This window comes from Corapipo altera, unplaced genomic scaffold, assembly GCF_003945725.1.
Source record: "Corapipo altera isolate COAL_440 unplaced genomic scaffold, ASM394572v1 78, whole genome shotgun sequence".
Taxonomy (NCBI): domain Eukaryota; kingdom Metazoa; phylum Chordata; class Aves; order Passeriformes; family Pipridae; genus Corapipo; species Corapipo altera.
The window spans coordinates 8,794,537-8,811,207 of NW_020884904.1; the positions used below are offsets into that span (position 1 = coordinate 8,794,537).

At 40.2% G+C, this 16,671-nt stretch overlaps 1 protein-coding gene across 11 annotated transcripts in view; it reads right to left on the reverse strand.

Moving 5' to 3' along the window:
* The window catches only part of BRSK2 (BR serine/threonine kinase 2), a 312,908-nt gene that overhangs the window by 63,814 nt on the left and 232,423 nt on the right, over positions 1–16,671 (reverse strand). For all 11 annotated transcript variants that reach the window (XM_027651228.1, XM_027651234.1, XM_027651231.1 and 8 more), the window contains exons 6-8: positions 8,673–8,706; positions 7,721–7,789; positions 4,661–4,807 (exon numbers count right to left, since the gene is read on the reverse strand). In XM_027651228.1, coding sequence (XP_027507029.1) covers positions 4,661–4,807; positions 7,721–7,789; positions 8,673–8,706 — 250 coding nt within the window. The remainder of the gene's footprint in view (positions 1–4,660; positions 4,808–7,720; positions 7,790–8,672; positions 8,707–16,671) is intronic.

A 16,671-nucleotide genomic window follows, 5' to 3' on the forward strand; every position in this document is an offset into this window, starting at 1 on the left:
GCCCATGAGTTTGCCAAGTTTAATGCCATTTTATGGAAGTTGTTAAAACGCTGCTTCCTAATATCTCCTAGTCACTGCAGGCAATTGTCTCATGATGTCATCTCTGAAACAACAAAACACGCTTAGATCCACTGCACATGCACAGTCAGAGGAGAGATTGCTGCAAGCTAAAATGCTGTAATGGAAGGAGAGAGAGAATTCCTTTATCATGGTTTTACATAAAAATACTTCCAATATACATTAAACTTGTACACTGAAGAGCCCCACTCACAGGTGAAAGACCCACTGTGATACAGAGCTCTACAAGCTCATCAGAAAAAGAGGTCTCCTCCCACAAGGAGCTTACGTCTGAATTCTAAGGCAGGGAACAACAGATGGAGACAGACAGGCAGATGGAAAACAAGACCGCGCTGTCTACATCCTCGGCACTGATCTCAGCAGAGCGGTTGCCAAGCTAAAAAGTTCTGACCTGAAGAAAAACTTTCTCAAAAGTCTGCAGATATAAATGAGGCCTTCTGGGCTTGAACTCATGTCAAATTTCAAAATTCCCTGTCCAGAAAGGGAACAATCTCAAACCCATCTGCGTCCCAAATCAACCCACACATCAAATTAATCTTCTTCATTCAGAAGATCCTGTAGTTTGAATTTCAAACTGACTGTGTAAGGCTAAGATAGAGGCTTTTCCTGACCACAAGATTCAAGCTGGTGCTGCGAACAGCACTGGCAAAACCATTATCTGTGTCAGCAGTAGCAGTTGTACTATAGCAGCCTCCAGGGACCTTGACAAGGGCAAGAATCACTATCCTACCTGCACAGTGCATGAATAGACCCTTGTCAGCCAAAACCTTACAGCCTAAATACATCAACTAGGCAATAACCTCCATTCTACAGCTTGTGAAGTGAGATAATTTAAATGATGTGATAGACACCTTACCATAAGACCTTCTAGAAAAATGAAGAAGGAATCAGGTGAGTTGTCCCTTGTTCATTTTTGTAACATTCTTTAGATGTTGTAGTCCATCATTAACACATATTAGACCCAACAAAAAACAAAAGTAGAGAACAGAGAGGAGATTCTGAAAATATGTGTAATTTAAGTTGGGTAATATTCAGGGACAGGTATTTCAGACTATGTGGACACCCAACATGGAAGACAAGTCATTCCACTCTAGTATAAAATGTCAACACTAGAACAATAACAGCTTTGTCAATTCTTCAGTATCTACTCTGATCCACCTTGCTCTAGAGACAAAGTTTTGATATGCTCATCCATCTTTAAAAGGAAAGTGGACCAAAAGCTCCTTACTATCTGCCCTTTGCTTTTGTGTTTCTGTAGAAGAATATACTGGTTGAGAATGCAAATGGTTTCCACTACAGGAGCTGTAACTCTCTGCTGCAGAGACACTGAATCATTTGAAATCTCCAAGGAAAAAACCATTTGCTTTCTGAAGTGCACACAACTAAAAGAAAGCTCATCCTGCAGTACTTCAGGCACCCAGAGCACACCTTCCACAAGCCTTCTCAAACTTTATTTCTAGTTCACTTTTCCTTCCTGACACTATTCCTACTAGAAAGCTGTCCCAGAACTCCGCTGATATGGTTAAAATGTTGCTTCTAGTTTCTAGCCTACTTTTCTGTAAGGCCATTTGACATACATTTGGTTTTGTACCAGTATCTTCCTTTAGTTTAAATAATCCTTCTCTGCCTAGTAATTACCTCTCAGAAATATGCAGATGAGCAGTACAACCTTTCTTAGACATCATCCATGTAGTCTAGCTGAAGCCCTTTTAGGCCATGCTTTTCAGACAGGCTCTCTCAAATGCTGATCACCTTAGTATTCATTCTTTGATTTCATCTTTCATGAATATGGGTGGTCAGAAATATCATGACCAGCAGCTAGGATCAACTTTTGCAGCTTAATGAAAGAAAAACATGGATTCTCTTATTTTAAAGCATGTTCAGTAAAACAGGTCCAGTAAACGAGAGTGGTCAAGGACGTTCCACTAACCATATTTGAAGCTATGTAATACATGGTGAGTGTGAACAATATTCCACTAAGATGTAGCAAAGTCTTCTTTCCATAAATGAATCATATACAAAGAAAGGTAATGCCTATTTCTTAAGGCTGGAAAGGGCCAGCAACAATAGTTCTGAGTACCCTCCCCTCCATTAATCTTCTCAAGCTTTAACACTGAAGCGAATGATGACAGTTAAACGTGAATCCTGGTTCTGTTTTTGTTGATCATTTTAACAGATGGACTGGGGAAGGTGTGGGTGTGCTGTGAAATGGCAATTGCTGCAGGGAGGGAAATGCAGTTGGATGAAAAGGAAAAGAGATACAAATAAAAAAAAAAGGAACAAAGCAGAGAGGGGAAGTGAAAAATGAAAGACAAAAATTCTGGTGACCTTACATTTCACTGTATTTTCTGCTGAATTCACCAATGAGATATTGAGCAAATGATCAGTAATGGTAACAGCTACATCTGTACTTATTGTACCCAAGCTGCAATTTTGCTCAGATCTTTGTATAAATATCAACTTGATTCAAGAAATATATATTTTCCAGGAATAGAGGTTTCCAAATAAACCCGTATTAATACCCTTTTTCACAGGACACAGCGAAAATATAGTTCAGATCTCTCCTCAGAATGAACTCTACATTCTCAGCTCCTGTGCAGGAAACAAAGAGCTCCCTTCTGCCTGGCAATCGAAGCAAGTAGCTCAATAACAGCACAGAGGTGTGACAGCAGCAGGGACAGCAAACTGAGAGACCCTCACATAATGAAAATAAGACTGCAGCTAATAACAAAGAGCTAACCTTTTTCCCTCCCAGGTCTTGGCTCTTGAATATGTATTATTTCAAATTCTTATTCATAATTCACTGGTTAGAGCTTTCCAATAACTATCAGATCTGGTGTTTTTTCTTCCCCAAGGAAGTAAGAGGTTAATTTTCATCAAGAAAAGGAGGGGGGACGGGTGTCACTCTGGGACCTTGGTTTACCTTAACTGCTTTCTCTCCTATGTGTGTACATTCTCTGACATATTGCACAACTTAAAACATTTAGAGTCTGTCTCTGGTCTATGGAAAAACTCAGAACAATCTGACGAGGGATCTAACATTTGATGATCTCCTTCCTAGCAGACTTAGTTCATCAACACTAATATCTTTGAAAAAAAACCAACAATGACAAAACAGCAGAAAAACTGATATGTTTACAAAACAAAAAGGAAGCTAAGCTCAAGAGGGACATGGTGACATTCTCGGCCACGAAGAACAGCTGTCTCATGTCTCAGGGTATAGCCCTAACTTCTGCAGTGTTCTTTCCATGAAAGTACTTGGGAAAAAGTAATTTCTTTCTTTAAAAATCTGTTTTATGCTTGAAATTTTTCTATGCTTAATATTTTTTTTTCAATCAGTGCTATTAATATACTGCAAATATGATGACTACTGGGTTTGCAAAAGTAGGGATACTAGTAACAACATGAAGAACTTTTCACCTGTGTCACCAAATACAGCATGACCTGGTTTCGTAATGAATGAAAGAAAAGCCCAGCTGTAAAGAGAGTTGTGAACAGAGTTTCAGTTCACTTCTTAGCAGACAGGTGTCTGCATCCCAAAAGCATCATCACAGCTGGCACAGACTGATGCTGTTGTTAGAAATCTCAGCAGAGGCCAACCTGTGATCTGAGAGTTTATTTATAAATATTTTAGCAGACTGAAGAACCAGGAGGAGTTTTAAATTTACATTTCTTTATACATACTCCCACTCAGAATCTGTGAGCTTAGTAAATCTGTATAAAATCATCACCACAGCCTGACAATAGGATTTACAAGGGCAATGTACCCATAAAGGCAGACGCCTCCACTGACAAGCAGGCAATCTTAGTTTCCAAAATTATTTTAATTGCTAATTTTTAAAATTCCCTAAAACATTAACACAGTGTTAATGAAGGATACAATCACTACACAGTCCTTGCCCTTTCAAGGCCTCTGTTGTAGTGATGGGATGCATCCTAAATGCAAACTCAGTGCTGAATGCCAGGAGCTCAACACTGTGGGCCTAACAGTGCTCAGGACCACAAGGCACAAGATGAAAAAGCAGACAGGCAGATACTTGCTCTGAAGGCTGCTAGAGGACAGTGCAGAGCAAATGCAGGATAGAATACAATGAAGCTTGCACGGCATGAGGTGAGAAGCCAATACTTCTGTCAGAAATGTAAGAAAATCATACTGTTTACTAGCAAAGCTTCAAGTAACAGTTCTAACAGCTGTGACCGTCAAACAGGTCTCTCACGCTCCCAACAAACTGCTGTACCAGCCAGAAGAACCAGACAACTCAGGTGGACTCCAAAATGTGCTAAGGCATCAGTAGCTCTGTGATGATGTTGTGAGGGATTTCTTCTAAATGCCCAGTGCTACATATGGAAGGGAATTATGAGGTTAGAGTAAAAACACAAAGGCAATCTGTCCTCGTGACTCAAAAGAGAAGGTAACTAATTTCTTCGTAAGGACTCCAGCAACTCTACTCACTCTTTTGATCAGAAGGAAACTCACAGGAATGGCAGTAAATCAACAAGTTATCTTAGCTGTTCAACCATAACTGCAACAAGATGAGAAATGAAACCTTGCTCGTACCATCAGCACCAAATACTTTCTTACCGTGAGACGTTTCGAGGCATCCACTTCAATCATCCCCCGCAAAAGGTTCTGACAGTCAGGTGGGATAAAATGTGGCATGTGGAACACTCCACGTTTCACCTTCTCCAGCAGTTGCCGCAAGTTGTCATCATCGAAAGGCAGGGCACCCTGCGGGGATGTGACAGAGTGGTCAGTGGTAGAGAATTGGAGAGGGTCAAAGGAGAAAAACCATAATAAACATAGTGAGAGAATGGAAGTGAGTAAGTCAGCTTATAATGAAATATTATAGTAAGTGAAAAAAACTTCTATCTGTTGAAAATAAGTAACTTAGTGCTGCTGTATTTCCTCTAACATAGGAACAAAACTGAGGACAGAGTTTTTTTATTAGACTTTAATTAGAAAATGACTACCAGTATAAAATAAAATACAAAATACGAAATTGCCTTTCCAGGCAAATTCACCAAAGATGCATGGATTCACTTAAATTCAGCTCAAGCTTTTGATCTGCTGGTATTCCTCCTGGGCATACTTTCACAGCAGCAATGTTTATCGTCTCCTTATTTTTAATCTTCCTAAGACACATTTATTGCAGACATTGAAAAGGAGGTGAACAGCTTTTGAGAGACTTTCAGCAGAGAACATGCCCTTTCTGATGGAGCATTGAAATGACACAGCTGAAAGAAACCCCAACCAACAGCAGCCTTTGGAAGCAGCAGACATTCTACCTGTTTAATATACTCCATCCAGTTCCCATGCTGTGGTCAGGTCATCAGTTCCTATTGCTTCCCTACTGTAGCTCACTTACATGAATGGCTTGAGGTTTTTTTAGCTGAAACTACATTGTGAATAGATCATCAGCTTGCCACAAAAAGCAGTAAAACACCTATCCTTGCTGCAAGGACAAAAAGGAAAAAGAGAAGTTGAAATCTTTAGGATAACTCCACTGACTGCAGCTGATACCCTTTTATAGCAAGTCTGCACCTTCCTAGATATTCTCACTTCCTTCTTTCACTGCCTAATTCTAGTAGGTGCTGAGCTTCCTTGATTTCCAGGATGGTTTGTGGGAAGCTGCAAGCTGTCAGCTGCTGCAATAATGAAGCTTTAAGTTGTCAGTTCTGGCACTGCTCTTACTACAGTGAGTAGTGCATCTGTATAAGCAATCCTGTGTCTACAGTTTAGGGAGACCAACAGCTCCATTTACAGTAGCCTCAGGAAGTCACCTGATGGCAACCACTACTGGGCACTATTTACTAGTGTTTGTTCTTTCAGGTGGCCTTGCAGGGAGAGCCTCCCTGTTCCGCTGTAACCAACCTCCTGAGTTACCTACGCTTTTCCTAACCATTCCAGACTTAAAGGAAAATCAATTCTGATAGTTCAGTACTTCAGCTAACGCAATTTAAGCCATGATGAAGTCAGAAAGGATGCTTTGTGGCATTTCCTGAAGGTAACAAGTACACCTTTTTTTATTACTACCATCTGCTATTATATCTTGAGACTTTTTGTAGGGTTCGTCCTGACATGATTAACTGGAGAGCTCTGGGCTCTCCATCATTAACAGACTTATTTCAATCATTTGTCAGGCTCATGTGTGTATGTAGGACCAGATGAAGATGCAGCAACAGAGACATGAAATCTTGACAGAGAATCCCCCTGAAAATGAAAAGCCCACTCCTACAAATCCTAACCATCTTGACACATTCTTTCTTCTGTTCTTACAAATTCAAGAAGTTATATTAAGAGCTCATTATACAGTTCTATTTTATCAGTTATGAAAGTAGCTGCTCAGTAAGAGATGACCGGGTGCTGCCTAGTGTGACAGTTAAAATTCTTCCCATGCAGCATCAAGACAAAAAATTTAAAACTTCAGAAATGTCAGTGAATTGTAATGACTAAAAAGAAGAGTAAGATTGGTTAAGGGGAATTAAAGTATCATACTGAGATTATTTCAAGGTATTTTGATTCAGGTCATTAAAAGAGAATTGGCATGTTTTTTGAAACAAAAATCTTCTAAAATTTTAAAGTATTTTAAACAAAAATAATATGCAGAATCTATCTCTGATTTTACAGTGTACAAATGCTTTTGTCAAAACAAAACATTTAAGTGAAGCAATTAGGTTTACTGATAAATGTAAAAGAACATCAAAATTTTACTTCAGGTTTGTTACTTTTGTAATTATAGATAATCAGCTGAACTATTACAAATATAAAATGCTTAACATGCACATAAAACCTATATTCATACAGAATATCATGCCATATTCTATCTGCATGTGGTATATGCTTTTATTAACATAAAATATATTTTCTTACGTTAGACTATGGAAATTGGTAGCAAATGTCAAGCCTATCTGCCTTCAGCTGGACATTCAGCTGTTTTATGTTTAGGAGTATTATAACAGCACTGCAAATCAGAATAAATGGCACTGAGAATTGAAACTTTGATCTAAAGAAGGGTAAGTTACCAGATACCATATTTTGAACACTAAAAGTATTACTGAGCCAGATGGAAACTAATTTAAACTCTGTACTACTGGCTCAGTTTTATATTCTCAAGTGTACCAAATTAAAATGTAGCTCACTGCTTGCATGAAACAAAGTTGTGGCACTCAAACCTTCCCTTGGAAAAACGCTGCAATTAATGTATGCATATATCTGAAACACATGTACATATACAGCAGAAAAAATGAATGCAAACCCAGCCATATTTTGATCCTGTGAAGGATGACTTATAGGACATTCTCTATATCCTGGAGTTGTAACCCTGTACATCCTTTCCAGACAAAAAAACATGCTGCAATATCACAACACAGCAAAGAGCATTTATGGAGACAAGTTTTCGATGTCTGTCTATGCTCTCCTGTGCAGGGCAGCAGCATTTCAAAGAAGCAGTGAAATACTTCTTATGCTTTTCCTTTGGGGCTGATGTAGAAATAAGAGGACAGGATGCCACTGAGAGATACAAAAATAGGGGAACTATAAAAAACCACCTGTACGTGATGTCAATAGAATTGCCCTTAAATACAGCAGCACTTTCAAATTTTTCTTTTCTTTTTAAAGGCTAGTGCAAGGAAGATGACTCACCACTAGCAACGCAAATAAAATGACTCCGCAGCTCCAGACGTCTGCTTTCCTTCCATCATATTTTTCTCCCTGTGCAGCAATGACACAGAGGTTCAAAAGACTGATCACTAGTAAATGAATTAATTATTCTTGAAGAACAAGAGAGGGGAAACTGGGAAAACCCATATTTCAATTCAGCCACCTGTTTCCCAAGGCGGCCTTCCCAACTAGGAGGACATTACACAGCCCGCTAATCGAATTTTTGTTAACGTCAGTTTAGAGTCCTATCTGGGATCTGTGGGAAAAGGTTCAGAAGTAGGGAGCAGGGCAGGAATGGTTGACAACTCACAAGTTATCAAAGCTGACATTTTAACAGTGTCAGAGGTGCATTAAGGACATCAAGAAGGTGTTTTTCTCTTCCCTGGTTCTTCAGGGAGCTTGTCACCAGCCACATTATTTGTGAACTCATAGTATTGTCTGGACAGCCTCTTTTGTATGCTTCCTGCTTGACTTTACATTAAAGACAAGCTTAAGAAGAGGGTAATCTTGGCCACTGAAATCTTAAATACTTATTTTCAGAGGACAAAGGGAGAGCAGAGGGAAAGAACAGTTTGCATTGTTTAGTGGAAACCAACATCACTGACAGTCAACCCCAGTTCTTCTACTGAAATGACAGCTACATAAGAGACAGGAAAGCAGAGGGGACTACATCCCTTGGGTTGAAAGATCAAATTAAAGGAGGCTCCTGCATTTCTGTCTGATGACACAGTACAAAGGGTACTGTGAGAATAACACACAATTATTTCCCTCATACAGTTAATGTGGTTTGATTCAGGGATGAGCCTTACGCTCCTTATGTCCTTCCTGTGCTGTCTGCCTTGGACAGATTTCTTGTATAGAGGGTCTATCTGCATACTTGCAATGAGTGACACTTCAAAAATGTATTTATAAACAATAATGTTAACCAACTTACCCGGATGACTTCAGGACAAGCATAATGTGGTGATCTGAAATACAAAATACAGTCAAATGAGCATGGTATTTATGGTCATGTGCATTTCCATTTTGTTTAGCAGAATCATGACTGGCTTTCTTGTACAGAATACAAGTATACAAACCAGCATGTTTTCCTTACCTCAACAGAAACACATTTCTAACAAACTCAGAAAATGGTCAAGAACTACCATAATTTAAAATTCTGTGGCCCTACTATGAATTCTTTTCAGTGAGGAATGATGAGAAGACCAAGCATATTCTGTAACTATATAGAATTCCAGCCCTCTAATCCCACCCTTTAACTTGGCCTTGAATCTAATTAGAAGGAAGACTCATGTTGCACAGTCTTTAATAGGAAAAAAGACAGAACAGTATTTTCAGACCAAACAGATGCATTTCTAAACCATGTCTGGTACCTCTTCTTCTAAGATGACTCTCAGTTACTCCAGTGGTCACAAAAGCTGCCAGTACATGATTTCAACATGTCTTTTTTTTTTTTGTCTTTTAGAGAACTAAAAAGGATGGACAGTAGCACTATTACCTAGTGAGTTAATATATTCTTTTCACATCCTTCTAGCCATATATCTCTGGTTTGATTCCTGGCTGAGAAGAGTTAATTACTTCAATTTGCCAGGTAATAATTTTAATTCTTGAAGATTATAGTCATGGCTATTTATTTTATAGCCTTCATTAAAGTAACTTGACAAGTAAAAGGGATGCAAACTGTCTGAAACCTGTGTGCAAATCATGCTATTGTTTATACTGACACCTCCCAGCAGCCCCTGAGCCTGTCTTCATTTGTGCATGTGTTTCTTGTGACAAATGCAATCATGGCTGGGCAATACCTGTCTCACAAAGTAATGAGCAAAAGAGAAGCACAGCGAGGTTAGTTTTGTGCTAAGATGCTGTATTAATGCCCAGTGAGACAGCCCATTAATTGAATTTCCATACACACTACACTTAACCTTTGGCAAAATATCATCCCATGGGCATGGAATGCCCTGATTTGGTATCACAGCTTTTGGCAGAGCATGACAATAAACTCAGGATACACTTGGGACTGCAGCTACCTTGACAGCAAAGCTTTTGTGAGGAAAGAGAAAAGCAGTTGATCCCTCACAAACTTTAGGAAAGATGGAATTCAGAAGTTTAGTACTATATTTAATACACCCCTCTTTCCCCAGCCCCCAGGCCCCCATTTAAGAGGTGGGGCATTCACAGGTATTCTAACCAGGCCTGTCTGCTCAGTAGTGTCTTAGTTTAGACTACATTTTAAAAACCTTGGTTTGAGAGTCAAAATAGACAATGAAAACTGGAGCTTTCCCTCAGAGAGCTGACTAGAGTCGGTCGTTGTAAGATCAGAAAGAATGGACTTGTATCTAGTGGGTAGGACAGACTACCCGGGCTGTCTTGGTAATTCTGTCACAGACAACCATGTGAATGTGGCCAAGGTTACTTAACATTTTTAAAAGCTGCAGCTGGCCACAGTTTGAAAAAGGTGACCAGAACCTGACATTGAGTCTACTCTTCTGACTAAAGCAAGAACAATGCCACCACAGCTTTCACACCTCACAAGAGTTTCCATGAATTCACTGAGATTTTTGTGAGGCTTTAGCCGTTTGGGGCAAAAACTTCCATAGTAACAAAGAGTATGGTGGCAACAATAATGAAATAAAGCTAAAGCAGTCAGTAATGATAATAAAATCGTTGCTTCTTGACTAAGCAGGGGCCGATTTGGGAGATTTGTAGCATATTGTTGGTCACTGCTAGAAAGTGAGGCCAAAATGAGACTCTGAATTGCTTAATATTATGTACATTTCCCAAACCTCCGAAATATATTGTTTCCTGTGAGTTTGCTTCTTTATAGCAAACTGATAGTTACACTATACCTGTTCTTTTCAATACTCCAAAGTCTTCACCACAGGCACATCACGGGACTAATGCATGATTTTGCAAGCTTTTAGAAGACAAATTATTCTTGTGAGAATGCTTGACTAGTGATATTATTTTTTTCTTGTATCATAACGGTGGTGTATAGTGTACAGGTCATCCTTAAGGCACACACAAAATCAGAAGGAGCAGCACCAGAACTGGGACTACAGCCCAGGCCTGGACAAGTACAGCCAACTGTCAGTAGTCCTGGACTGCTTAGACTGAACAGTGAAGGAGGGAACTGTAGGGACCATAGTAATGCAACAATTATTTGGAAAAAACAACATGGTAGCAAAAAGAGGACAGGACTTACACAGATCAATGATATTTGCTCAGGTAGTCACCTCAGAACAGAAAGGTCTGTTCTAGTGTTCTGTATAACTTAGTCACATTAGTTTTATTGGAAAATATATGGGGGGGAGTAAAAGGAGTGAAGACACAATTTTGGTAACTGTTCAGCTCCTGTCCCTTAGTATGGCTAAGTTCCTCTTGCATGCATTTTGGCTTCTCTCAGGTATGGCTGCATTTCCTTGTGAATCATGAAGACATACAATACATTAAATGGCTACTGTGGGGATGCCTATGGCTGAGCTGGAGACTTAAGCCAGACCTCTCAAAACCTGCATGGTATCCTGTACAGTTCAGCAACATCCTTCAGCACAATACTTTTTGGATGGCCATGGCACTGGGGTGCACTGGAAGAGTCAACATCTTAATGTGCAGAGTGTTCCTAGTTTTATTTGTATATTATGACTCTGACAAAAATTTCAGAACTCTTAATTGTGGGTGCTGAGCAATGCAACCACCCGTGCTAACACTCTTGAAAAGAAGAATGTAAATGTTGTAAAAGATAGGTACATATGTATTTATCTGTCCCACTAGGAAAATGCCCTTAAAGCATTCACCTTCCTGAGGTCTGCTTAAGTGCAGCGGAATCTGCCATTTATCTTAAAAGACACCACTAAAATTCTGCAAAAATTAGGGGACTGGGTGGAGAAAATGTTACAATAAATCCTTTGAAGAAGTTGGATTGATTCAATCATTCAACAACTGCACTGCAACTGCCCAGAGAGCACAGGTTTCTGGCATCAGCATTCTGAATTCTTGCCAGCACACACCAGCTAGATATCTGAGCATTATCTTGGCTAACAGCTTTAAAAGGGTTCCTCCAGTCAGCCAGAATCCATAAAAAACTAATTTCCATGCTACCAATCACAGAGAACTTCAACTGCTGTAAAGACAAAACTCAAATTTCATCAAAAATCTATTTATCTTTCTACAGAGTCATGAATATTTCTTTGGCTCTTATTACTAATTATTCAATATAGATGTGTCAAGAGCAACATTCCCTGCCTCTTCCCCTAGGCCACCTCCTCATCATTCTGCTACATCTCTGTGCAGCAAAAGCCACAATCTGCCCTTGATAGCAAATAAGTATGTTGCTCAGCAAGATCAAGAAACAGTTACTGCCTGCAGATACTGCTGCAAAAAAAAGCAGCGATGTTGGCAGTGTTTATTACCAGGGTGATGTGGATTTTCCAAGGCTAGTTGGCCTGGGGCAGGAAGATCTCTCTGAATGGTCATTCACAGCTGTGACTCCAGGACACAGTAATCTTAAGAATCTTGTGGGACCTTAGCAAAGCATTTACATGGGATTTAAACCAGAGTGCAACGGTGAAATCCAGGACAGCTCTGGTCAGTCAGGCATTCAGAAACAGATGTATATATTGTTGATGTATCTGTCCTGAATTTCATCTGAGAAACTAGAAAAGTAGTTCTTGATCTGTGCACATCAAGATATTGTGCAGCTACAGTAGATCTGACACAACCAGGGCCATATCTTCAGTGGAGATGTGATGTGCCTGTGAGGTACAGGTCTTATTATGCAGGTAAGAGAGCCTTGCACTGTGTACACAAAAATCTACTGCGCCCACACAAATCAACTGTGCACATAAAGGTTTATCTGGGAATACACAGTAACTGCTTTGCCAGAGAAGCAGTTGATTGATCAAGAAGGACAGGGAAAAGCTGTGCGATCCTACTCCACAGTGTGACAAATCTTGTGTTACACTGCCTGATAGGTTCCCAAGTCCCATCAAAGATGTCCCATCAAAGGACCCAGGCTTCAGTCCTTTTGATCCCATGCCCTAAGATGATACTATTTGGGGAAGGAGAAAAGCTTTGCGTGCCATTCTTTAGGCCTCGCAGATACAGGCAGAGTTTCTGCAGAGGGAGGAACAAGAAGAAGTCTCCTTTCCTCTGTTTTTCTTATGCATGAAGTCACCTTGATACAGGAGGTTGCACAGTTGCACTGAAGTCCTCCCCCATCTAGCTGTTTTTGCTGTTGCTCAATGCTAGATTCCTTCCTTCCCCCTGTTAATCATCATCTCCAAGCTGGCTTTCAGGGGCAGAATTTACCACTAGAGCAAAAGGCTGTCTGTGCCTTCCCCCACGCTGAGTAGCAAAGGGTTGAGATGAAGGGGAACACCAGAGGAGCAGCAATATAGATAAAGGGAATTCAAGAGTGGGACACTGGCATTCCAAGTAGAGAAAGCGACAGCCATAGATTCCACAGAAGAGAAAGACGGAGAGACTGACGAAACAGTTCCAGTAGCAGGGGGTAGTTAAGGCTGCGGTGAAGGCAGTAGCTGTAGGTAAGGCTGTAATTAAGGTAGTTAAGGCTGAGTGCTATTTTCCCATTAAAGCCTCAACTCAGTCATTTAGCTTTACATTAGAAAACTCAGCATCTAGCCCTCAGCCTTTTTACAGCTGTTTACTCCCCAAGTGCAATTACATTTTGGGGAATCTGCAAATCAGTTCATTAATTAATGCATCAGTTCAAATTATTAAGACTTGGAACCTTTAAGAGATTGTAATTTAAAAAATCAACCAGACCTTTGCATTAAAAGGGCATAAAGATCGCTAAGTTAAGTATCCAAAAGTTAAGAACTGCTGAAATAAAGGTTGAAGAGATTATACTGTACTCTGCATGTAAGTCAGGTGGATGTTTTGCTGTGCCCAACGCCTCTGTTTTACTTCTGGACAAAGCTGGAAATGTGAGGGAACAAGGACAAACTTGCAAGAATTGCAGCTGATTGACATACTGGAGAATCAAACTCTGTCCCTGCCACAGAGTCCTTCTGTGAAAGAAAATGAACAGGTGCCTTAAACTGAGATGCTCACAGGTAATCATGACTTGCAGGTTTCCCCACTTTTCAGAATCACAGTGCTACACATCTGAAGTTTGATTTACAGTATTTATAAGCAGGTGGAGCAGCAGCTGCAGTCAGTAGGTGCTCTGATCTCCAAGTAAAGGACTGTTATCAAGCACCAAGTATTCTGAGATACTGGGCCCCAGAGTATCCAACTGTACACTCAAAACTGGTTGACGATTTGAGTTTCATTTTGAAGAATCATGGGTCCTCATATAAACAGAGATAACCAGATCTATGTGGCAAACATCATATGAAAACAGTATAAATAATATTTGAAAACCTAAGACACTGTCATGAAATCCTACCTAGCATTCATAGCAAGGCTTGAATACAGTGAGCAGAAGTTAAACATGGATCCATAAATGAGTGATGAGGAAAACCCAAATATTAGACAGCTGTTTACTCAAAAAAACATACCATCCAATCATCAAATGAGGCAAAGATCTGTTAGAAAAAACCTGTACAAACTTGTAATTAATGGGCATATCCTAATGTGCACTGGTTAAGGTAATGTTATACTGCCAGCTGAAGAAAAGCACATATTAAATTTTCAGGGATTGATTTTGAAGACTTAAATCTCTTTTCACGCATCTTGGGATATATTATAGGTGAGGCTGGTACCAATGATTACTAATCAGGTTGTCTGATATTTCCCTTGGTAATCCTCATTTTCAATTCCTTACCATTTACTATCAATTTAACAACAATTTTCCTTGTTTTTCATCTGTCTCAGACTGGTTTCATGTTTCTGTGTACCTCCATGTTGTGTATGGGCTGAAGCATTTCCACTATCAAATTTAAATTAAACATTTCCTTCATATAAAAAATAAATTCCAGTATCCACGACTGCAAAGGGAAAATCTGAGCAATTATTTGCATTCTCTAGAAAAATTTATTCAAGCTGCCTCAAGAAAACTGAATTTGGCATTTACTAGCAGAAATGCTCTAGAGGATCAGGATCAAAATTCTACCTGCACTGGTAACACTTCACAGAATACTTTTTTTATCTGAAACTGATACGGTGAGCTGCTCTGGCTGGGCTTGTCACAAGGTACCAAACTTTAAAAGAGAGTGCAAAACTAGCGAAGTAGATCTAGAACTGACAGCAACTGACTGGAACAACCAGGTAAGGGAAACTAGAGCTGGAACCTAGTGAAAAAGAGAAAAAGAGCACAATATGGCGTAGAAATGACTGGGAGAAGTCAGCAAGACTACAGTACAAATCAAGAAAGAGATGGGAATGGAGTGCTGAGAATGCAAGCTCTTGATGAGATGGGGTAAAAAGTACTAATTCTGGCGATTCCAAATTCAAGAGCTTAAATTTGCAACCCTACCAATAACTGGATGTAGGACACTTACATACATTTTAAACATATGTACACGTTTATTATAAGGGGTAAAGAATATCTGCAGCATCATGTCTTGTCATTAAAGTCAGAAATGGTGCTTGGACACTGAGGTGTGCTGCTCCCCTGAATTATCTGCTCACCACAGGTACACTGATACACCAAATACAGATGTGAGGGAAGCAGGAGCTAGATGATCTCTGCTAGCATTTCTAACAAACACAGTGCATTGGTTGTTACAAATACCATGAGCTCAAAAAGAGACAGTAATCAGTCCTAATGAGTATACATGGGGTTGTTTTTGATAGATTCAGGCAATCTGTGGGTCAGCAAAGTGTTGCCAGGAATTGCTAGGGAGAGCTGAGAGCAGAAGAATTGACTGTGCTGCAGTTGGAAGTTGCTGTTCTCCTCCATTATGCCACCAGCAGCTGCAAGGCTTTCCCCTCACTCACAATAAAATCATGGTCAGCATCGCTCTTCCCACATGCACTTGGTTTTCTGAATCAGGCCAAGGTTTTCTTTGGAGACACCAAGATGGGGGAACTGTTGTACACAGTCAGCGAACTGGGGGGCTGTCAACAGTAGTGTCAGCCCGACTGCCTCTGCAGAGGTCGGGTCTGGTGCTGGGGCGAGTTACGTTTACAAGCCAGCTCTGTCCTAGCTCTTGGTTGGGATAGAGAGACTGGGAGACAGGCAGTACAGAGACCAGCACTGCTGCAGGTTCTCTGTCACCCAGCGGCTTTCACCCATCTCCATCCAGTAGTGTTTTGAAGCTGTAAAGAGTGAAATTGAGAGAACTGAAGAGATGGCAAAAACTTACTTTGCTAGGCTTCTGTAAATGGTGAACTAGGAAGGATCTTTACAAACTTTGTAAATTTGTAATGCAACAGTATCCTCTTTCAATCCTTCATTTTAGTCATAAGCCCTCAGTTCAAAAAAAAGGAACATCATCTAGGGAATGCACCAACCCTTCCTACTTTTCCAAGACTCCTACAGAAATCACCACATTTTATGTTCAGAGCAACTTAGTCACTTCAATGATTTACTAAGAGGGAGAACTGAAGCAGGGAAAGGCAATGTATCTTGTCCTAGACCACTGTGAATGCCTTCAGCAGAAACAGAAATCAAGCTCAAATAACCTCGGTCCCAGTCCTGAGGTTTAACCATAAAGCACTCACTCTTCTTGCCTAGTGACAATTCAGGGTGGATTGGACAACATCTACTACTCCGAAACACTACGAGGCAGCACACTGGAAGAATTGCTGTGAAAGAGACAGGGGAGTCTCTGCATTGCCACTGCCTGAATGGGTAAAGAGGGAGAAGAACCGAAGAGATCTAAAATAATAGAAGCAGTAGCCCATCACATCTTTCTCTTCCTTCCTTGTCTGCTGCTAGCTGACAGGCCTTCCCTGCTCCTGAAGGAATGCAGAGATTCACTGTGTTATTTTAGCATTTCAAGGACCATCTCTCCATAAGACTGCCT